Below are 23,084 nucleotides of genomic sequence, written 5' to 3'. Positions count from 1 at the left end.
TAGGTGAAAAAAAAACTTCTATGGGGAGGCCTTTTGAAAAGGTTAAAAGATGCATGAGACATCAAAGTTTGACAATATACCATGACATATACCTTTGAAATGCTCCAAATTATTCTACACAAAAAGGGCGTGGCCTCAGTGTACTGTCAAACTTTGCCTTTTACACAAATCAAACTGTAAGGCCTGTTATTTGGCCACATCTTACTGTTGCACTCCCACAGTCGCGACACAAACCAACATGCACAGGGTGCCTATGGCGCTTCATCACTGCTTGTGGTTTTAATTGTTACTATTATCTGATTAATCAAACAATGATTGAGTTAGTGTTTAAGGTCAAGACTGTTACAACAGACTCACTGTTTGTGAGACTGTGGGAACAAGGAAGAGACCTCCCTTCTCAGGATACCACCATTGCGTAATGTTGATAGGCACACACATAAACACCCACACACGAGTAAAACACACAAACACACAGAGCTCATGGGAACGAGCTGGCATAGAGGGTCACTCAGTATAACAATGCTAATCTGGGCTACTGTCTCAGTGGAAATACAGGAAACAATAAAAAAAGGGCTGTTTTCTTTTTTTTAAAGCCCTGTGTTATGTTTGGTGTCAGCAGAGATCCAACAGCATTTTTAAAGGCCACACTTAAAACAGATTTATTACAAAAAAAGGTCCAAGTCTTAGAAAAAAGCAGAAAAAACAGCTTGCATAAATATGAAAAGGTGCAGTAAGAATTGTATATGAAAAGTGAATATACTAGAGATATCAAAGCAGTGATAAACTTCTTTGTATAATAACATTAAAAAACAGATCTTACAAAATGTTGAGATTTATAATTCTAAAAGAGAAGCATCTGTGTCTGATATGCGTCTATTGCAGCCTTTATCATTCTACCTTTATCTGTACATTCACTACAGCAGCGGTTCTCAACTGGTGGATTGGGACCCAAAAATGGATCGTGGAGCTGTTTTCATTGGGTCACAACATGTCTCCGGTTAAAACAATTATGCTAAAAGTCTATGGTAAGCTTAGTTTCTTTTTTAACCGTCACATTCAGCTCTACTTTTTATTAAATGAATCTGTGTTCATTTAATGATGATAAAAAAAATGTAATAAACTTAGGTTGGATATTCAGAAATGTAAGTCACGCTTCCGAATTGTGGCGGAGGTGGTGGTGGGTCCTGAGTCTAGACCAGTTGAGGATCACTGCGCTACAGTTCACATATATTACCATCGTAAATCAACAGTCATAGTGTTGCACCCAAACATGTCCCACACACACACACACAAACACACACCTACACATTCAAACAGGTCACTCTCCGTACATGTATACAGACACATTCATACTCTGTCGCTGGTGTGATCTTTGCCTTCCAGCTGATGTTGAATCATTGACCTCAGAGCACTGTATCTGCAGGGATGGAGAAAAAAAACACACAAATGATTGACTCGGATTTACAAGTATCAGAATCAGAATCAGTTTTACCCATGTGCTTGTGTGTGTGTGTGTGTGTTTATGCACTGACATGTCCTTGTCCCAATTGCACATGATTTTTTTTTCTGTAGTTGAAAAAAAAAAAAGTGAATATATCACACTGACACTGAGTTGCTCAGGATGTGTGATTCTTCATTTGGAAAAGCATTGCCCTGAAGTTTTTATTTTCTTATTCTCATAAAATCTCACTGATGTTTTTCTTGTCTCCTTCCTTCCCTGATTGTTGCTCTCTAAGACAAGGTCACTGAGCTTTAAATGATTCATGTGATATAGTCATCAGAGGTCAAACAATACGTAGAAGAGGCCACAGATGTAGTTCGTTCTTGATAAGGGAAAAGTTATCTCCATAAAAAAGCTGAGCAAAAGTTTGTGGTGAAGATAACTCAAAGAGGAGTGAAAGTTTGTTCAGAAATAGTGCTGATAAGTGAGAATTTGTCTCAGCAGTATTATGTTAATACAATGTCTTTATAATTTAATTACATAACAAATCACCAGGTCTATCAATGACAAGTTTGTGATGATTTTTACAATAACAGAAATAGTGTAAACAGCAAGAGAGGAGTGTTTCATACAGACTCCGTCCTCACTGAATGCTCTGTTTTTCACTTTGGTAATGATGAGCCAGCAGGAGACATGCACATTGGTCCCACATAATGAAATAGCATGTGATCAAAGAGCGCTTTGTCAGTGGTTTTGTAACTCTCCTTGCTGAGTAGTGAAACTCTTGACTTACTTTTTGGTTAGTTTGTTTATCTCACGCTCCTCTTCCTCTTTCAGTTTTTCCACAAAGCTGTCTAAAACAGGAATCTCAAACTTGATGTATTGGGCAACCTGGGGAGACAAAGTTGCAAACCTATCAGCAAGAGAAGTCCTGGATGATATGATACTATCTGCAGATACAACTTAAAAAAAACAATAACATTACACATATCAAATATTAAGATTAAGTTTACTGTGAAGAGCACACAATGATATCTCTCCAGTAGAGAGAAACACAGTGCTAATGTGTTATCAGATAAGGTCACCAGAATTACACTGGGAACAACTTTAAAGTTATTCTGAGTCACACACAAAACTCACTACAAACTAAAAAAAAAAAATCCCATAATGATTAAGTAGTTCAGATAAGAACAGCCTAAAATGATTTCTCTGTTTGATGCCTAGTAACCACGAGTTTATTCCTGGAAAGAAACATTACTAATGAGTAGTTCAATTGTAATCTTTCGACACCCTGAGCAACACAAACAAACTTCTGTTCACCTCCATCATGTTGAGTCTGAAACATGGACAGACAAACCGAAGCTCAGGTTTAATACCAGTAAAGGTGAATCATGACGGCCTTTATTGTGATTTAGATGAACTGATCCTTTAACTTGTAAAGGAGCTGAGTTGATTTATGCGTCTGACTACAATCACAGACATTCATAAAAGTTCTGCTACAACAATCTGGGTTTATTTTTATCCCTGAGTCCAGTCATAACACACAGTCGTTCTTCTATTGTTACATCAGTCCTGAAACGGGATCGTTTTCTTCAGCTCTCTAAATTTAACTAAACTCTCCATTATTTTTCCATTGTATCATTGTGTGTCTATATTGAGGATTGTCCAAAAAATCTAAAAGGGGTCACTGATTGAACAAATGGAAAGAACAGAGGCAGGTGTGGCAGGAGGCCCAGACTCACATCATAAGTGACTTCCTCTCCCAGGTCGACCTCCGTGATTAAGATCTTGGAGATTTTCTCACAGGGTCCGAAAAGCACACGAGCAACCAGCGGGTATTCACCATCCCTCAGTCGGGTCCTCTCTACAAGGTCAAAAACAAAGACTACAACTGACCATGAATGCACTCACACACAAAAAACAACACAACTATTGACAACACCACACTTCACTATATTCCCATGGCAGCCTCTGACATCATCCGCAGTGTGGAAAACTAAGCTTGTGACTTTGCTAATGCTTTTTTTCCAAGGTTACAAGTTGAATAAAACAACTGAATGTGAAAAAAAAACATTTTCATCTTATTATTTCAAGATTGAACAGAAACTGGAAAGAGAAATTTTGTTCCATCTGATTGAGAACCATTTTTCCACTTAAAGGTAGGGATTTAGTCGATTAAATGTTTAAATGTCATCATGCATGCATCAGAAATACCAGTTGATGAAAGGAACTATTAATATTTAATATGTTGGCCCTGGTTGAATGGTATAACCAAGCTGCAATGAAGCCGCCTGCCACTAGCGGGGGCTGTAGCTGCACTCCCTGTTCTTGTACCTGGATGTAAACAAGCATAATCCTACAACGTCAGAGAAAATGGGTGCTGTGTAAACTTGTTTGCAACTTACCACCAGACTCGTGCACCATGTAAAGGACAAACTCTTCAGCTTTATTTTCCACCTTAAAAAAACAAAACCTCTGATTATTTCTTGTCTAAGGTTTCACTTGGGAACACTTGAGGGGTTTGATGTGTCTCAATGCTCACCCTAAATTTGTGTAGCAGCAGGTTGAGGACTTGTGTAGTCGTCATTGAGCTGTTTACTCGTACATTAGTTACTGAACCGTACGCCGGAGTAAATACAGATGTCTGGAGGCATAAAAGAAAAAACACACAAATCAAAAGAGGTACAAAAAGTACTTTATGCTTTACTTCATCAACACTTCCAACTCCATTTGAGATTCTTGGATTTAAACACCTTGAACATTTTGAACCGGATGTCTAATACACAAAGGAAATCCCTCAATCCACAGCTGGAATAAATTCAATAACACACACACACACACGCACAGACACGCACACGCACACACACCTACACCTACACTCTCTCTCTCTCTCTCTTTATCCAGGAGAAACTAATGAGTGGCACATTAGTGTAATCAGCTCACAGCAGGCTATTGGGAAACTCAGAATGAGTACAAGGGCATCCGAACAGGAAACTTCTGGCCCTCTGCATCTGGACATCAGTCAACAAAGGGATACAGTCACATGTGGGCTTATACATCTGACAATGGTACCTTGTGGTTGTAAAAGTGTCCGTTGATTGAGAACCTGTGTGAGCGCAGGCGGTGCAGGTCTCTGGCAGTGCGTGTGTTTGACCTCCTCTGAACACGCATGAAGGAAGCATCACTTCTGGTTCTCAGCAGCTGTGGTGAATCCTCTTCCTCCAGACCACTGACATCATCACCTACACATTAAAAAAAAAGTACGCAATGTGATTTTTTTCCCCATTTTTTTTTACTGATATAACCACCAATAGTTAAAGGGTTTTTCATTTATTTACATTTCATTCAATATACAATGCATTTCTTCCAAAACAATGTGTCAAAGCCTATAGTGCAGTTTACAAAAATTAATGTTGATATACACATACAGAGTGTGGATAATGCACCCAGTGTGTGAATGATAAAGCCTAATATCTCTGAGGGCTCAGCATTTCCATTCGATTTTAAAGCCTATTAGACAGTATTAATCAACACGTGACAAACGTTTATAGTGTAACTCAAACCCGTGATCCCGGTAAGAGAGTGGATTACACAAAATGACCAAGAAAAACTGTGGTCAAGAAAAATTTTGTGGTTAAAAAGGTGCTTCAAAAGGCAAATATCACTAACCCTGAATATTTATACAGTTGATCTGATATCGATGGACTCTCAAGGTAATCTGTCACCCACCACGTGCCCAAACCTTTCCACTGGAAATGCTTCATGAAGCACCTTTGGAGCTCTAATCTGTTGCAACACGTGTGTGTGAGTACGGTAATCTGTATTAATCCAGCAGGTGTGTGTTGTTTTGAGAAATGACTCCACGTGAAGGCTACTTACCAGCCAGTCCGCTTTCAATGCCAACTGAATTATTATTAGCCTCTCCTGAAAACTGCTTTATCAAGGAGGACCTATCATTTCTGTGGAAAGAGAGGGAAATTTACACTTCATGTTTCTGCCACAGTAGAGGATGCTCAGTGTTTGTGTGCCCTTTTCTTGAGCCTCTCTCTTATATTTGTTTGTCCATAAAGGCAATGTGTCTATGTGTGAGTCTTGATGAGGTTTTCTTACCGGTTCAGACGAAATCTTTCATTGTCATCGTGCATCTGAAGTCTGATTGGTCGACGTAGACCCCAGTAGATGTTCAGCAGTCCTTCAAGGATAAGCCCTCCATCCTCCTACATACACGCACACACATATACACACACACACAATAATAATCATCAGAACTCATTGTCAGAGAGGATATCCTGCTGGCTGTCTGCCATTGTGGCTCAGTATCAGGTGTACGTGCAGAAGCAGTCGCTCATGGCTTCAGAGTGACCTCTCTAGTCATCGAGAAACCCCACCAGGTTTGACCCGCCCTTTTCAAGTCATGTCTGAGAAATCAGCAATAATAAGAATAAGAACTATTGCCATGGGTCACGTACACATGGTGGGGAGGGGGGTTAGACTTTTGATTCCATAAAAACGAAACCCCTTATCTGGTCGAAATTGTAAATACTCCTGTTCTGAGTACAGAGATGAAACTGTGACATCATGTTTAAGATTAATACACAGCTGGCTTTAAAATGTAAAAAACAAATTTTAGGTCACAGTATGTTGTATGAATGTTGAAGTTTGAGATTGCAAAGTATGTCATTTTTTGTGCATGTATAAAAACAAAATTAGTAGTAATCCCAAGAGCACAATTCATTCATCATAAAGTCTTGTTATATCATCTCTGTATCTAACGTTACATCCCATAATACAAAGTAGATCTTTGAAGGCAGCTCTCCTGCTGATCGACGAGTCTGAAAATCAATGTCACAAAGATTTTTACGCCTAAGTTTTTCACATAAAGCAACAAGCAAGTCACTACAATGGTCTAAACTGTATGAGTAAGATTGGTCAGCTGAGGAGCTGCCAGTCGGGGGTCTGTGGTCGCCCTCTAAATTAGAGCAAAACTTCCCTTCAGGCAAATAAATAAATGGAAATATACATCATGGAAAAGGCACACAAATACAAAATGCTGTTTATGTATGGTTGTATTGGCAAACAAAAATATAACGAGGTAAGGAGTACAGCCAAAAAATAGTGTTGTATTTAAATAATTTTTTTAAAACAACCGTTAGAGAAAAGTGCACAAATATAGATTAAATAGCAGAAATAAAGGATTTCAAAAATCCTTCACATGTTGAATAATTTAAAAAATACTTTATTAAAGGTTCACTATGGAGAAGGCTGGAGAAGTAAAACAATACACACATTTTATTCAGAAGGAAAAAAATGAGTCCCCTGAACTCTGTTTGGAGCTAAAAATCTACCAGAAGAGTTCACTGTTGCGGCCCCGAACCATAAGGTCTCGAGGAAGCATTTTATCTTCAGATAAAATCTCTTAAATCTCTTGAGATTTTGTCTGCCACTTGTGCACAGTGCTTAATGCTGTTGGAGAGCAAAGGATACAGTATGACAGAGGTGTTTGTTTTTGTTTTTTATGATGCTGCTCTACTGGACACAACAACAAGTCACACATTCTTCCTTTCAAGCGTGGGAAATAGATTTGACATGATTCTCGGTAAAACTGTAAAAATGATGATAAAGGCAGTCATGTTGAACAGTTTACCATTCATCCTGCTGGAGCATGTGATCACTGAGGACTCGCATATGGAAACAGTGTTATGTCCTTTTATGACTTTACGTTACACAGACAACACATTTATTCCATCCGAGCGTCTGAATGTGAACCCGTTCACGTTGATGCATGAAAAGTGGATACCCTTTGACTTAGATACTCTTTACTTTAAGCTTTTAATGAAAAACAGTTTTGGAAAAAAAAAAACACACACATACTTACTTTTACACAGACAGTAAAAGTAATTAAATACTAATACGTCAGTGGACTGATGAAATACTATAAAGATAAACGCAGTTTTAGTGCCACTCACAACTTTTACTTAGTTTCATTAGCATAAACATCGAAGGAATGATGGAACAAGAGGAGAGTGGAAATTTTAGAGTTCGGACAGATTGCTCCCAGGGCTTCATTGTTTCAGGAATATAAACATTCAGAGCAGCTACACCACTGAACCTTTCCAACCCGCCACTCCTCTGTTTCCTGAACACACCCTCACATACACACGTATACACACACACACACCCTCACATACACACGTATACACACACACACACATAAACACACACACACACGATCGCTCACATGTCAGTAAGGTCAGCAGTTATTTTTAGAGCGAGCTGCTAATCGCTCAGCCTCTGCCTGCCTCTATAAAGCCTGAACACACACTGGTCCAGTCAGACTCACAGACAGACTCTGAACGGACGACACATCACATCACTCTGTTTTTCTCTGCGTGTGTCAATCCTTCACCTGCTGCATCAAAGGTGAGAGCGTTTCTTCTTCTTCTTTATCAGCTACTTCTATATGCTTGTTAACATAGTTAAAAAGAAATAGCTGCCAGCGCTGCAAGCTTGTTAAACTTCTTGATATATGAATATTGATCTTATTCAGTAGCTATTTTTACCTCTCATAAGAACATCAGTTATATTTTAAACTAAAGGACCACACTTGGACTTTTTAGTTGAATGTGGCTTATTTAATGTTGAGATTGTTTTACTTTAAATTGAACGAATACACAATGTCAGATTTTTTTATTTTTTTTTAAGTGTTGAAAGTTGAAACTCAGAAAATTGGACAAATAGAAATTTAGAAACAATTTTTTTGAGTTCATTTTGTTTTTTTTGTCGTTAAAGTTGTCAGAGAACAACAATCTAAATGTTTTTATTATTTCTCTCCCTGCAGTATGAAACACAGACGTCTGCTGCTCTCACTGCCTCTCTTACCCACTATCACTGAGACGCTTGAGGACCTGCCCACTCATCCCTCGTCTTCCCAGTCTGCCCAGAGCTCCCAGTCTTCGGAGGACTACATGAGCAGTATCCAAGCCCTCGCCTGCCCCGTGGAGCCCCCAAGCTGCGGCCCCGTCAGGCTCCAGAGGTCCCCCAGGCTGAGGAACCTCTCAAAGGTTCAGATGAAGCTCTCTGTGTCTGGCTCAATCCCTCGAGGGTCGCCTCGCACACTCAGGACTTCCAGACTTTACAGTTTGAGTCTGAACAGCTCGGAGGACTCGTCTCCCAGGATGAGCAGAGAAAAAGACTGCAGAGGCAAAGACCCTGTAGACTGGCTCTTTGGACAGATAAGAACTTGAGAGAGCCCTGATGGCTGCATGGTGGACTTTTTTTATGCACAGTTTGAAGAACCGGCTCAATTTAAGATTGATAAAAAGGATGATGGGTGATGGGACTCTTGGTGACGGCTCTATGAGGAATGAAGATCTATTTATACTTTTGTTTTTGTACTGAGGACTCAAGTCTACATGTTTACATAGTTTTATATTTCTAAAGTTGTAAATTATGTGGTTGTAATAAAAAAAACAACTAAATTATCATGAACGTTTTTCTTCCTTTTCTGTCGAAAGTTACTCAACAAAAGAGATGGATGTTTGTAAGACAAAACAACACTCTTGAAGTTTAAGTTGCCTGGAGATTTGAGAACATGGGATAGACTTTAAAAGATTTTCCTTTCATTGTACTAATCGATTTATCAAAATATATTTAACAGATTAACGAAGGAATCTCTGACAGCTAGCATTTTAAAAATGTACTGGAGTCCAAATAGAAAACAGTGCAGAGAGCTGTCTCTCCCCCACAGACAGACAGACAGACAGACAGACAGACAGACAGACAGACAGACAGACAGACAGACAGACAGACAGACAGACAGACAGACAGACAGACAGACAGACAGATAGATAGATAGATAGATAGATAGATAGATAGATAGATACTTTATTGATCCAGAGGGAAATTCAAGATTTATAATATAAATTTAGATTTATAATTCAACAATTTCAATAGGCGGACGTCTTTGTCCAAAGCAACGTTAACCTGATTAAGTACAAAAACACATCACTAAGTGCCGATGAACAGCTTCAAGTTTGATCAGACAAAAGGGCTACCGGTACTTTTTTTGCTCTGATCATCATAGGCGACAACATCAACGGCTACATCATCAACATCACAAATATCCTCATCAACAGCTTAATATCTTCATCCTCAGTAACATCAATCATTAAGTACGTTTCAATCAATATTTGTACTACACCAATTCACAACGGGTGTCATCTTATGAAACTTTACAAAAGTCAAATGGAGTTTGATAACCCACCACCGTGGGATTACGGAGGAGACTTGTTGGCCCAGGGCCCAGTTGTGAAGATGAACCGGGTGCCTTTTATAGGCAGAGGGTCGTGAGCGAGAGGGGTGGAAGACTTGGATGATGGACCCAAGTGCTGTTTCCGTCGCTGTGAAAAAGATTTTTATGTAAGCAGAAACTGGGAGTCAGTGGAGGGAGATGAATCGTGTAGTTGTATTGTCTTTACTCTAGACGAGGTCATAGCTCTTGTAAATTATGTAACAGCTCTGAAAACTGGATGTAATCATTTCAATACCTTCTTTTGAACCAAACCAGAGCCTCAAATCAAAAAAGAAAGGAAGCATTATCCTGCTATCTAGTGGTAATAAGTGGTACTACAAATTGCCCATTATAATAAAACTACCTAAAACAGCCATTAGAGGGAGCTGCATTCACGAGAGTAATGTTTGAGGTTTTTCAACAAAGCCAGCACAGACACATTCAGCCGCTCCTGAGCTCTGATCTGACTGAAAATTTAGGCCTAAACCAAATTGTAATCTGAACAGGTTATTTAAAAGCAGGAGGCTTTGGAGTTTAAAACTGTCTTTTTTATTTTTTAAATTTTAGTCCTTTAGCACAAACCAGCAGAACTGAAACGGCCCTCACTGTGATGGTGAATCAGTGCAGGCTCCCGCAAACTGTGAGAAGGGAAAGTTTAAAAAAACATGAGCGCTCACAATCGTTATCACACCTGATGCAGTTATTCTCTCATTAGACACATGTCTGGGCATGTTTGCTCCTCGACGATTTTGAGCTATTTTTCCGTGGATGGCGCTGAACCTGGAAGCACCTGATATGTCCTCCCACCCGATGACTAAGACACATCACCTGACTGCACTGTAACACCTGATGAGCATGACCCTGATGTCTTCACAAAAAAACATACAGATCCCTATACCTCCTCAAAAGGCCTTTTCAAGAAGCATAATCCAACAATGCAAACACAGTAAAGCTCTGCCTATGGGTGTGCTGGTTTACTGCTTGTTTATGGCTCGTTGTGATCTTAACACAGTCACACATTCACATGAGGAGTCTGTGTGTCTCAGGAGTGAAGCTTGTTCGTCATACCCACAAAAAAATATTCTACAATTCACACAGAGTAATTTGTACCAAGTATTTCCTGAGTCAGTCTTCAGTAAACTGAGAATAATGTGAATTTAAGAAAATTAATACTTTCCTCCATTTGAGCATACTAACATCAGCACACTGCAGAGCCAATAAAATGTTCATGATCTTACAATTTTGAATACATTGAGATCATTAAGATGAGTTTTTGACTGTTTTCTGAGTGATTTATTACCTTCAGATTATACGTCTGGATTTTAATTTCCATTAAACCGACTAAATGAATCGCCTATAGTAATTTAATTTAGTCATTTATAATTGAATGACCAAAGCTGTGTTCACATATGCACTCCTGAAAACTTCTTGAGAATTTCAGGCCAACTCCTGAGGCAAGAAATGACGTACAAAGAATAATGCTTTGTCAAATCAGCTCACTCAGATTTTCTGCGGGAAAAAAATACTAGGAGGCTGGCAGGAGAAACTCTGAATAAAGTCAGTGAAAAATGTGGCCGTTTGTGTTCACGTATGAAGCTCTTCCTGAAATATCTGCAGTTCCTCATGTGGCCTCGTCATATTGTGCAAATCTGAGTAAATCCCTGTTTAAGCTGATGTTAAAACCACTGACTTTACAGCACAATGAAACATGTTTTAGCCTAGTATAATAATAGGTGTCATCACTTAAATTTACTCCTCTTTGAGTAGCAGGCGGCTGCTGGAAGCTATTTGATACTAATATAGAACAAACTTCATGGCTTGCTCGCTGCTAATAGCCGTGAAAGATCCTCCAAAAAAAGAGTCTGTGTCGTATTTTGTTATTGTTGTTTGTGAGTTAAATTCAAGCATTTTATTACTATGTACACTACTTGGCAACTATCTGTTTCTGCGCTCACCTTGGTTTGTCACACATGTATTTATTTGTGGCAGGCCGTGCATATGGGTGATTATTGTTTTTGTCTTTAATCCTGCGGCGCTGAAAACAGGCTGAAGCGATGAGGAGTCTGGTTCTGATTAGCTTGCTGGCTCCTGTTGTTAGCACACACTGCTTGCTCTCCAATGTGCGGGTGAGCATGCTGCAAGTCTGTTATGCTCCATAACTTTTTTTTCTTTTTGTCTAATAAGTGAATAGCTCCAGTCAGCTGGCACCACAACAGCATCTTCATTATGGGAAACAAGAGCATAAATAGCCAGTAAATGAGTTAGCCACAGAAAAAGACTTTAACTTTAATCACTTGGTGTTTGCCGCCCCCTCCCCCTCCTCCTTCTCCAGCTCCAACTTCTACTTCACATGTGGTCACTTCAGGCTGTAGGAAACACACATGGCGGCCGAAATGCCAAACGCTAGTCTTCATAAAGGCAGTCAACCAACTCATCTGTGACGTTACTGTGGCGCGGTTCATTATTTATACAGTTGCATGTAATGACCACAGTAAAGCTCTGTTTTGGAAATGATGGTCATGTCTGCAGGTTTTCTTTTTATCTGCAGTCATTCAAACAGTCATTGTTTTTTTCTAGAAATTCACATTAGGAGTTTCCAGTTGCTGATCTCCCGCCAGATTCAGTCCCAAGAATTTTAATGCGTTGACTGTCATCACCACAAATATCTGATGAGTCACTTTTCAGGAGTCAGCAGTCAAGAAGGTCTTCACCCAAATCACCCAGATAATGTCTCACAGTGTGATCTACACATACTTCGGTACAGCTGTCATCGTGCTAATGCGTTGTATTTTCTTGGAAGGCTTTTCACAAACATAAATTATTAAGATTGTTTTGACAACTGTTGGTAATTTCCCCAAGAAGTCCATATCCAACATCTTCAGCAGCTTCTAAACCTGGCACATTAGACTATATGTAATTGAATTTCTTTTCAACATTTCAAACAAAAGCAAGCTTAGTTTTTTATGACTTCAAGAATATTCAACATTGATACTCTCACTGTCACTGATTTGATTGACTTTTATTGCCTATTTATTTCTAAAGCCCTCCAGTGTTTCCTCCAAAAAACAAAGTTGAGGATTCGTTGGTCAAACCACAAACCTAAGCCCCAAGATTTCTGACCGCTCCAGTCATTACTTGACCACCTTTCATTTCCTCACATAAAACCCCTTTACCCCAGATCATCCCATGTACACCGTCCACATTCAACCCTTTCCTGAGCCCCCTGCCAACCCAAACAAACTTCCTTTTATAAATGCACAATGGTTATTCTCAGTGAACAGCTCCTAAATGATCTTTGCAGTCAGCTTCTTTGTATTCTGCAGTTTCAAAGGCCCATAAAGCTTCTGTAGCCTCACAGGGTGAATCAATGGAAACCAAAGACAATGATGTTTGGATTGTTCTTGCCTCTGCTCCAGTCGACTGTACTTACATCACATTTATTGTGCAATATGGCAGAAACATGCCTAAGTGGGAAGCGATTACAAAAAACCTTCAAGCAAGACAGTAAAACAGTAATCTGAGATGACTCATCTCACAGGTAGATCATTAGTTAGTACAAGAGACACAGAGATAAGACTTCACATCATCAAGGATATATGGAGCATTAAGCAGGAAATCTGTGCGACTCATTATAGGACTACAAACTACAGACATGTAAATGGGTCCTTTATTTCTAGGGAATAAAGAACGACTATGAACAAACTGAACAGTAAATAAGAGAGTCATCTTTTGCTTTCAATAGACCACCCGTTTCTTTTTACTTTTTACACGGCTAAAATTATCATTATGGATGCTTATTTTACAACGTCACTAAATGCAACAGCTTCAAATCTGATCGGACAAAGGAGTCCTCAGGCAGTGCACAGAGGCAAGGCACAGGGTGTATAGCATGTATATTTTTAATACTGATTTTCAATCATGAATATACTCATCAACAGCATCTTCAGTATCATCTACATCAGTATAGGTAAGTGTGTACTTTTTCATGAAAGAGCTGGGTCTTTCTTCAAAGTGGAAAAAGGACTCTGCAGATCAGATGGAGTTTGGTAACTTATTCCAATACAGCCGTATGGAAAGTGAAAATAAACAGCATGTCTGTTTTTGTAACTAGAAATGAGAATGTTCTAAAAGTTCAAACTGAGCTTGTTGAACCAGAGGGGACTAAGAAGTTTAAATGTTTAATGCAACATTGTGTTTATAAAAATGTTTAGGTCTCCAGGTCGAACACTGACAGTGTCCTAAGGCACAAATCTGTCCCGTCTAAAACGTCAGTAGGTCAGTGTAATGCAGCATGTTGAGTCATTCTCTGTCATAAAAACAAACTGCTCCTCATTAAAGAGAGTTATTTAGTCATGCTTTGCCTTCCTTATTTATGGTTAATGTTGTATGAAGCTGTGAAGTGTGACCTCACAGATCCGTCTGCACATGTGTATGTTACATGTGTCCGTATCATGTCTGCGGCCTCATGGAGGACTTTCCCAGTCTGAGACAATGTAGTGGGTCTGTCTGAGTGCGCAACAACATATCTTACCCACCCTGCTGTGCACTCACTGACACACACTCAACCACACACACATTCACACAATGTAAAAACATGCTGGTGGACACAAAGGGGAACTCCAGACCATAAAGCCATAGAATGATTATCAAACAAATATCCAACTCCTGCAAACAGCCGTGCAGACGCCCCACAGCAGCAAAACGTTCAATGTGGAAATACCTTACTAAGCGGTTATAGTAGAAAAGAAAAACCTGGAGTCTCTCCCGCCTTTCATTCCAGTTTCATTTTGAGAGCAAAGGGGGCTTTTTGTGGTCTGCCAGCCTCCTGGCATGTTGGGAAATATCCAAAGACTCGCAGGTCTGCACTGCAGCCACGATCACAGCTTGTTTGGTCAAAGAGCTGGTTTAACTGGCTCCAGTGTTGGTATGTGTGTGACCCATTTAACAAAGCAACATGTCCTGCAATCTGGCACTGCCATGCTCACAAAATCTCCACTTAACTCGTATTATTTCCACCATAACCTTCTCCTGTCAGGTGATCGTGTCTGAGCTTTGTTTTACCTCCCGAGTCCTCAGCTGGAAGTTTTTCCCTTCGTGGTAACAGTTGTAGGTCCTCAGCAGCGACAGGATGTCAGACCTGAATGAGCACACAAAACCACAAAGAAAAGATTAGCACTTACACCTCTGACACAATACAAACAAGGAAGACATTTAATACGTTTAATCCCCACTTTCATTTCACTTTACTGTGCATGAATAATGTGCAGTGGATGAACTACGGTCTCACTTTGGTATCAGCTTTTCCTCGCTGAGCTTCACGTGGGTCTGACGCTCATCCATTTTGACTCAAACACAGCTGTGGCAAAGAAAAGAGACAAAGATTAAAAGTTACATAAAGATCGTGTGTTCAATCTTAACTAATGACGGATTATAACATGTTGATTTCATTATTCCAAGACAGAACATTCATTCGAACTGAAGAAGTGAAGTGACAACTTTAAACCTGAGGTGTATTTTTGTTTTAGGAGGAATTAAATTGTGGAATGACTTGAAGAGCCGTGTTCAGATATTATAGTTTAAGAAAATGTACAAGGAGAAAGTTATTAGACTGTATGAAACTGGCGGTTTGTGTTTTCCTTTTTGTTTCTGTGGAAATGAAGACTGAAGTGTTTGTTCTATGTGACCTTGGTATTTATCGCCAAGTGATCGTAATTTCACAGATCATCCAGATAATTCTTGTTTTCCTTTTGAGTAAGGGGCAGGTCAGTAAGGGGTGTGTTTTTTTGTGTGTTTTGACAGGTGCGAAACTAAACCAAAAAAATAAAAAAAAGATTTTTTGTTTATATTTATTATTGGTGAAGCATAGAAATATTTCTTTGATTGAATGCTGTTGAATAAACTGCTCCGGTGGGAAAATCAGGGATGAGCAACAACGAGAAATCACATGCTGTTGTTGACACAGCGCCAACGGAGTGATCGAGGTAACATGTTGTGGCAAAGCTTCACACACACGCGCGCACACACACTCAGCTCCACTTTATTTAAACATCACATGACTTAGAGAAGATATCATTTTGGATCATATCAAGTCAAACTCCTTTATAAAGCACTTTTCTTAACAACTCACATTGGTCAAAGTGCTGTACGGACAATACATCAGTCCAATAAAAGAATCAAACAGAAATCAGCAGCAGTAAAACTATAAACAAGAACTATAATTAAATCACTTCTGGACGACATAAAAAGTAGGAAGTTTTGGATTTAACACCATCAAAAAGAGCTGCGTCTTTAGGAGCCACTACATGTCGATCCACTGGGCTGTTCTTAAAAATAAAATGTTCTATTAGCTAAATGCTAAATGCAATGTATGCTGACGACAATGTTGTTGGTTCTTGATATCTTATCTTTACGGCGACATGAATGGATTGTTTCAATCTTTATAACATTTATGTTACTTGAGTCTGTTTACAGACTGACACCATTGTTATTCTCAGAACCTTTAAAGTTTAATGACACGTTTATCATTCGAAACAAACATCTATACTTCTCTGTCACTATTATACTTTTCTATTTACTTACACTCTCTCAGACAGCAGGATTCACTTCAGTCATAGTAAAACCACAGTTAAAGAATACAGCTGCTGGACTATTTCAGATCCCCTCGGTTTTTAAAAGTCTCGATCTCTTTTCGATGCTAAATAGACTGGAGCTTCAGTCGCTACTTAAAGCGCTCTTACATTGCAAGTCACACCGACCCGTTCACATCAACTCACACACTGATGGCAGAGGCTGTTCTCTGCAGAAGAGTGCTGCATAAGATGGTCAATTTACCACGGATCAAATGATTAATATATTCCCTTATAAGAAATAAAATGAAAGGTTTGAGAACTTTCATTTAAGGATCGTTAGGGTGGTCGTCTTGTGGACACTTTACATCATACACATGATTAAAAACATGACTCAGCCAAGTCTCGTCTCTCTCAACAACCAGTCTGCATCGTCAGTTTTCTGTTTCCTTTGTCTGCATGTTGCACTAAAAGAAAAGGGAAACCTATTAATCACTATTGTGTCCTTCTGGGTGTCAAGACAAACTGAGAGTAATGGGGGTCCCTGCATCCCAAATTCCTGTGTCCTGATATTTTGAAGGGAAAGTGGAATGGGGAATTTCCTGGTTTGGAAAGCCCAGTTGTGAGTGTGTGGGAGGAGAGGGGAGGAGCATGGAGTATAAAGGAGCACACATGTAGCTGAGGGGCTCAGTGTGAACGCTCTGCTCGTCTCCAGTATGAAGCTGCATCTCCATTCTGTGTGCCCGCTCACCTTCCTGAGCCTCTGCTGTGTGCTGATCACAGGTAAGGACTCAAGGATTATTAGCTTTTCCTGTTTTTCTCTATTGACAAAGGAGTGCTTCATAAACATAAGGGAGAGAGGAAACCGCACAGACAACTTAAATATGACTGATTGATAAGAAGAAATTACTGTGATACATTCATATGAAGGGCATGGCTGATACACATGATCAGTGAAAGTTATAGGCGCTTTAATCTTTTTTAATTTTTTTAAAAACTGCGAGTTCACACAGATATCTAGTAGTTCGGCACTCTATGGTTTTTATTTGTACAAAGCTGTCTGAGCATGTGAACCTGCAGTAACTAAACCCTGCTGCTGTCGCACTGTATCGAATTAACCTGTTAATCCTGTTATTGTGTCTGTGTGTGTGTGTGTGTGCTGCGTCTGTGCAGTGAGGGAGTCAGACAGCACGTTCGTCCCTGGGAGATGCTTGTGTCCAAACACACAAAACGGAGTCCGAGGACAGCTGAAAGAGCTCAGCGTCTTCCCAAAGAGCGCCAGCTGTAATAAAATCACAGTGATGTGAGTATCACATCCTGCACACACACACACACACACACACACACACACATATAAAACCACACGGGTGCACACACAAGTGAGATTAAAGGTGTTGGTTTGCACGTGTTTTTCAGAGTGACACTGAAGAGTAACAGTGACACGATTTGTCTGAATCCGGACGCTCCGGTCGGCAAACAACTGATCCGCTGCTGGAACAGGTAAGAGCACTTATCAATTAAACTGAAGTGAACGTGTTGATAAGATTATAAAGACAATTTATGGCATCTATGTCATAAAAACATTTCTTCTTTAAAGGTTTTCTAAGACATTCAGGATACCATGCAATCTTTAAATTCAGGTTATAAAATAAAAAATCACTGAATGCTGTATTCTTATGACATAAATGTTGAACAGCACTCGAGGAGAGTGTCCTTGTTGGTTGAAGAGGGGTTCGTATTTCCTGTAAATACAGCCAACTTTCTCATATTCGTTGCCAAGCCAACTCTTGTCCCAACAAATCACCTCGCAGGGCGGTTTCTGTGTCTTTCCATCAAATGTTTTCTCTAGAAACAGAAAACAGTGTCAGCTATTAGTGGTCATGTTATGTTACATCGTCATTTTTTATTTCATTTTAAGTTTTCGGTCGTAATTAGGTGAAGCTTTATGAGCCATTTCTAGCATGGACTGATTGTTAAACCATCTTACCTGCGAGGAACTTTTGGTTTGCGTTGATTTCGTCAGTCCTGCGGTCAAAGAGCCACGTTTTATGACTTGTATGATGGATGTGTTTTTCCTGACATTGCATTGTTTTCTTTTGACAATCAAATGCATCACTCACTGTGAATATTTACAATACTTAAAAAAAGGTAAAGACAGTCAGTTTCTGCAGTGTGCAATTAATTGTCAACTGACACCGACCCCGTAACAGCATAAGAGGCATTTAAAATTGCGGTTCTAGAAATAGATATCACACCACTGACTGTGTCTTTTAGTTTTGTAGATCCTTTAGAGGCATCCATTTTAATTTCAGCATGTTTCACGACTGTTGAAAAACAGTCAAAAGTGTTTTAACTTGTTTCAGTCGACAAGTAATCCTTCTCTGGCTGCAGAAAGGATCATACCACAGCTCTACCTTCAGGCTAAGTGTTTGTTCTCCTGTTTGTTTTCTAGAGCTCAGAAGTTGGGTAGGGATGCAAAACTGTGCCTGAGGAGGAGAAGAAAAGGAAGAGGAGGTCAGCGCCAGAGGAGTCGACAGAGGAGCCGAGGTCTTGGCAGGAAATCCTCATCCTCTGACGCTCAGTAGTCGACCTGCCTGACACCCGATCCAAAGCTACTGCGAGGGGAGAAGTGTGCACACGCTGACTGCTGCTACTCTTTGGAGTCTGGGCCCTCAGTGGCTGATAAAAGGAACAGCAGTCTCTCACTTTTCTTCCTATAAATGTCACTGCTCCAGCATCAGGATCCCGTAAAGTTTTCTTTCTGGGGTGTAAATCAAAAGCTCCTTCTGTGCAGGGAGCAGGGGAGTGATTGTCTCTGTGCGAATGACTGATGTGATGTTAAACACTAAGCCCTGGAGGCTAGTCATAAAGCTTAACAGTTATAACTCTGTTAAATGGTCAATGTAATTTCTATGTGTAGTTCTATGCAAAGCTAACAGAAGACACCATGTTTTTGTATTTATTTTTCTATGCATAAAGACTTTGTTTTCTTAATAAATACAACAGAAAATCTGACTGTTTGGGTCACTTCTTGTAAAGACTCCTGATTATCTTTAGACGCAAATGATGGCAGGATATGAGAGGTCACTTAAGTCACAGCTTCAGCTTTAGTTAATAAACTACAGGATGTGAGTCAGCGTCAGGCACAGAGCAAACAAGTCTCCCTGAAAACATCTGAACAAATATGTCACAGTTAAAACAGCGGCCAACTATAGACACAGTTAAATGTAGTTTCATATATATATTCAAGCAGACGTGACCACTTAATGTAAGAGAACCGCATTAATTGTGCATACCAGAGGTTACAGTGAGACGCTTTTATGGCCTTTCATTGTCGCACAGTTCAGATCAATCGCCATGGTGATCAGGGCGTGGAGAGGTGAAAGCGAGTGTTTAATGATGCCGACTCACCGGCTAAGATTTCTTGTAAATCATGTGACAAGACAGAGAGAAAAAAAAAAGAGACAAAAGCACACACACACACACACACACACACACACACACACACACACACACACACACACACACACACACACACACACACACACACACACACACACACACACACACAGGCTTTTTTTCTCAGCACACACAGTTAATAGCCAGTGCATGTGCTCACTTGTTGGGTGTTTTTCACCTTAAACCCCTTTTGGTAAAGACTCAAAACTGATATGAGATCCTCTGTCAATGAAAGCCTGACTGCACATGCTGGCAAAATGGAAAGTGAAAGTAAACTACTGAACAAGAGTGCCTTTGTACTGTGAAGGTCTTCAAGGGACTTTTCCATATTTGATTTTTTAGCAGGATTACAATCAGAGAAGATGGGAGCCGTTCAGGACAAGAGTGCAGATTACAAACCACAACAATCTAAACCTGCTCTATATACAACTTCTTATCAATAATGACAAATTCAATGTTATTTTAATGGATAACATCACAATAATTGTATATTAAGCACCAACAGCAGTGACAAGACAGTGACGAGAGAGAGAGAGAGAGAGAGACAGAGAGAGAGAGAGAGAGAGAGAGAGAGAGAGAGAGAGAGAGAGAGTGGGGAACGACATGCAGGAAAGTAGCCACAGGTTAGATTTGAACCCGGGACACAGACATGGGATGTGTTCACACTGTCACACTGTCACTTTCTCAACCTTATGGAAGCAAACACACACACCCACACACACCCACACACACACACACACACACACACACACACACACACACTTCTCGTACAGTAGGAGTACAAAGGAAAAGAAAATGTCCAGAACCCTTTTTTTACTCTTTGCTATAAACAGATCTCAGATATCTCTAACCATCCACAGTCACGTTGTTGGTGCGGTAATGCTGCCATCTGCTGTTTAAAACATTCTCTACAGGAACATCAACATAAACTGTGGAGTCGAGCATGCTCAGCCGGCTGAAAAGAGACTCTTATCTCGCTTTCAAAGGATTATGGTCTCTGACACCACCTGCAGGAAAACAGCTGAATGTGGAACAAATGTATTTACACCTCCGTGCTGACGGCTGAGTACTGGTACTATCACTACCTTATGGGACAATCCCTTTAGTTACAGTGCATCATTTGATCATGTGATAAAAGAAAGGTTTATCAGTTAAAGTTAGGAAATTATGAAAATAAAAACCCTCTTAACACACTGAAAAGAATCAACTAGAAAACGGAGCAAAATAGAATATCTGACCCTGAGCGAGACACCGCAGACAGACATTTTAACTACCTGTCCACTGTACCTGGACATCAGAGAGCCTTATGCACAAAAAGGTTTAAACTAAATGAACACTGACCAAAATCTTGTGTACCTGCTTGGTAACGTACATGGACGTGGAAACACAGCATGTTATGTGAGCTGCTGAGACTGCCAAACAGTTGGAAACCAGCATGAACAATACAGTCTAAGCATCCGTGTAACACTGCTCCATCATCTCCACCACTCGGTATTGTACACTGAGCAGTTTTCTGACTGTGGGGCTGATGAGAGTCTGTGTTATGTGGGAGGAGGGGATGGATTGCCTTTGGTCTGGTAAAGTGGGTTTTCTCTCAACCAGAGGGTCGGGGGTTCGATCCCCTGCTCCTGCAGCACATGTAAAAGAGTCTTCAGGTGAGTCACTGTGAAACATGCTGGTTAATAAGTTAATTGGTTGATAGACGAAGCAGCTTCGGCCATCAGCGTGTGAGTAGGCAGGTGTGACCTGCGATGTAAACAGTGCTTTGATTAGTCAGAAGACTTTAAAAGTGCTACACGAGCTCAACTTCTTTTTTCCCGCATCTGAAACAGAAGTTACTGAGAGAAAAAATGCTTGCGTGAGCAAACATCCTCGCCACAGAAACCAGGAAACACAGACTGCCCAGCGCAGACCACAGCAGTCTGACTGGGAAGTGATCTCAGAGATGAGCTGCAAATTACTGAGAGCAGAATAAACAGACATTTAGTCGCTCATACGTTGTCTTTTAGATGTTTTATCCTGCACAGCTACGGCTGTTATATTCACACCGCTACTGAGCTTTAGACCTTTAGCCGAACATAAAAGCTCCAATATTGTTCCATTAATCACTGATGTAATAGCATTAATTATTAGGAGCCCTCCCTCCCTTCAATGACCTGTGTCCACCTCCACTTTCGTCCAGGGAAAGTGCTGACAATGTGGCTGCATAATGGGATGGTCAGTCTATCTCTAATACTTATTCATACACTATAATGGCTGCATAAATATTCTATCACTTAAAGATTCCCAGTCTCTCACCATTATTATGAATAATTCAGCTCTGCACATGGCTGCACAGGAGGTGGACCAAAGGTTTAGAGAAGATGGGGGTCACTCTCTCAGATTTGGGTGAATTTACATAATCTTCTCCTCTCTTCCCTTCTCCTTTCTTGTGATTAAATTGCTCTGTACCTCTGAGTGTAAGCGCCCTCCATGGACAAAGAAGCTCAAACGCTTCTTGGTCTGCTAATTGGTTTGATCATCGCGAGATTCGTATCCAATTATCGCACCTAATCTGGCAGCTGCGCCCAAAGACAATCCATCCCCATGCGTAAAAATGTGCAGGAGGTCTCCATCCAAATGACGCACAATCACAAATGTAGCAAAAATCTTTTTTATTATAATGAAAGAGAAAACACTATGAAGAGAAACATATTTATCAGCAAGCAAACCCTGCCCTGAAGATATATAACACTATGAACGTGGAGTTTTATAGCAGGTTTAAGTGCACGAAAAAAACAAAGTTTACAACCCTGTCACAACTGTATCTACATCACTCAATACACAACACTGACGCACCGTTAGAGACCAACTTCCAACATCTTTTGTCACAACGCATCGTGTTGATTTCAGTCTTAATACCAGCATGACTCCCTTGAGTTCTTCGCTTATTGATCATAAACATGTTTTTCTTCTTACCATATCAGAGAGCGTCCTCCGTGCTCTTCCGTGTATCCAGCAGCGATGTATCCAGCTACCAGCTTATCTTTCTGTCTTCATGCCTCCCCACACGAGCGGTATTCTGAGCAGGAGGATAAAACTGACAACAGGACGAGCCAGTAGTAATCAGCGCTGATACGTCTAAGCCAATCAGCGTTGAGGAAGGGAGGGGTGAACAGAGCCAGGGTAGCGTATACCTCTCCCTCTCCTCCTGGTCAAGGTGCCTCTAAGTGCTGCTGCTCCTCCTCATCCTCACCCGTCTCTGAAGTCTTTAAATCTTTTAACGACACAAAGAAACACAATATTATCATCTCTGAAAAACCTGTTTAATAAACCAGCCTTGTCAACA

At 40.2% G+C, this 23,084-nt stretch overlaps 2 protein-coding genes and 1 long non-coding RNA gene across 4 annotated transcripts; 2 read left to right on the top strand and 1 right to left on the bottom strand.

The window, feature by feature from the left end:
* Positions 1-465: 465 nt before the first annotated feature.
* rassf4a (Ras association domain family member 4a) lies at positions 466-22,803 on the bottom strand. Of its 2 annotated transcripts, none has more exons than XM_079362265.1 (11): positions 22,715-22,803; positions 15,019-15,087; positions 14,793-14,868; positions 5,552-5,658; positions 5,321-5,400; positions 4,514-4,683; positions 3,984-4,085; positions 3,847-3,898; positions 3,184-3,326; positions 2,235-2,332; positions 466-1,417 (listed from the first exon to the last, which is right to left on the bottom strand). In XM_079362265.1, the coding sequence occupies exons 2-11, from the start codon at positions 15,069-15,071 to the stop codon at positions 1,348-1,350; spliced, it is 951 nt and encodes a 316-aa protein (XP_079218391.1). In that variant the 5' UTR covers positions 15,072-15,087; positions 22,715-22,803; the 3' UTR covers positions 466-1,347. The 2 variants fall into 2 exon arrangements, with proteins under 2 accessions (XP_079218391.1, XP_079218392.1); XM_079362266.1 differs by having other exon boundaries at positions 3,184-3,305.
* LOC306835613 lies at positions 7,704-8,934 on the top strand. The gene is made up of 2 exons (XR_013780676.1): positions 7,704-7,861; positions 8,280-8,934. It is a non-coding gene; the product is annotated as an uncharacterized lncRNA (long non-coding RNA).
* On the top strand, positions 16,999-19,312 carry LOC306836070 (C-X-C motif chemokine 10-like). The gene is made up of 4 exons (XM_079362970.1): positions 16,999-17,080; positions 17,471-17,600; positions 17,714-17,797; positions 18,750-19,312. Exons 1-4 carry the CDS (start codon positions 17,014-17,016, stop codon positions 18,880-18,882), a joined length of 414 nt encoding a protein of 137 aa, XP_079219096.1. The 5' UTR covers positions 16,999-17,013; the 3' UTR covers positions 18,883-19,312.
* Positions 22,804-23,084: the final 281 nt, after the last annotated feature.

This window comes from Symphodus melops (assembly GCF_947650265.1).
Source record: "Symphodus melops genome assembly, chromosome: 15".
In the NCBI taxonomy this organism is placed as follows: Eukaryota; Metazoa; Chordata; class Actinopteri; order Labriformes; family Labridae; genus Symphodus; species Symphodus melops.
This window is presented reverse-complemented; position numbering and strand designations above follow the sequence as displayed.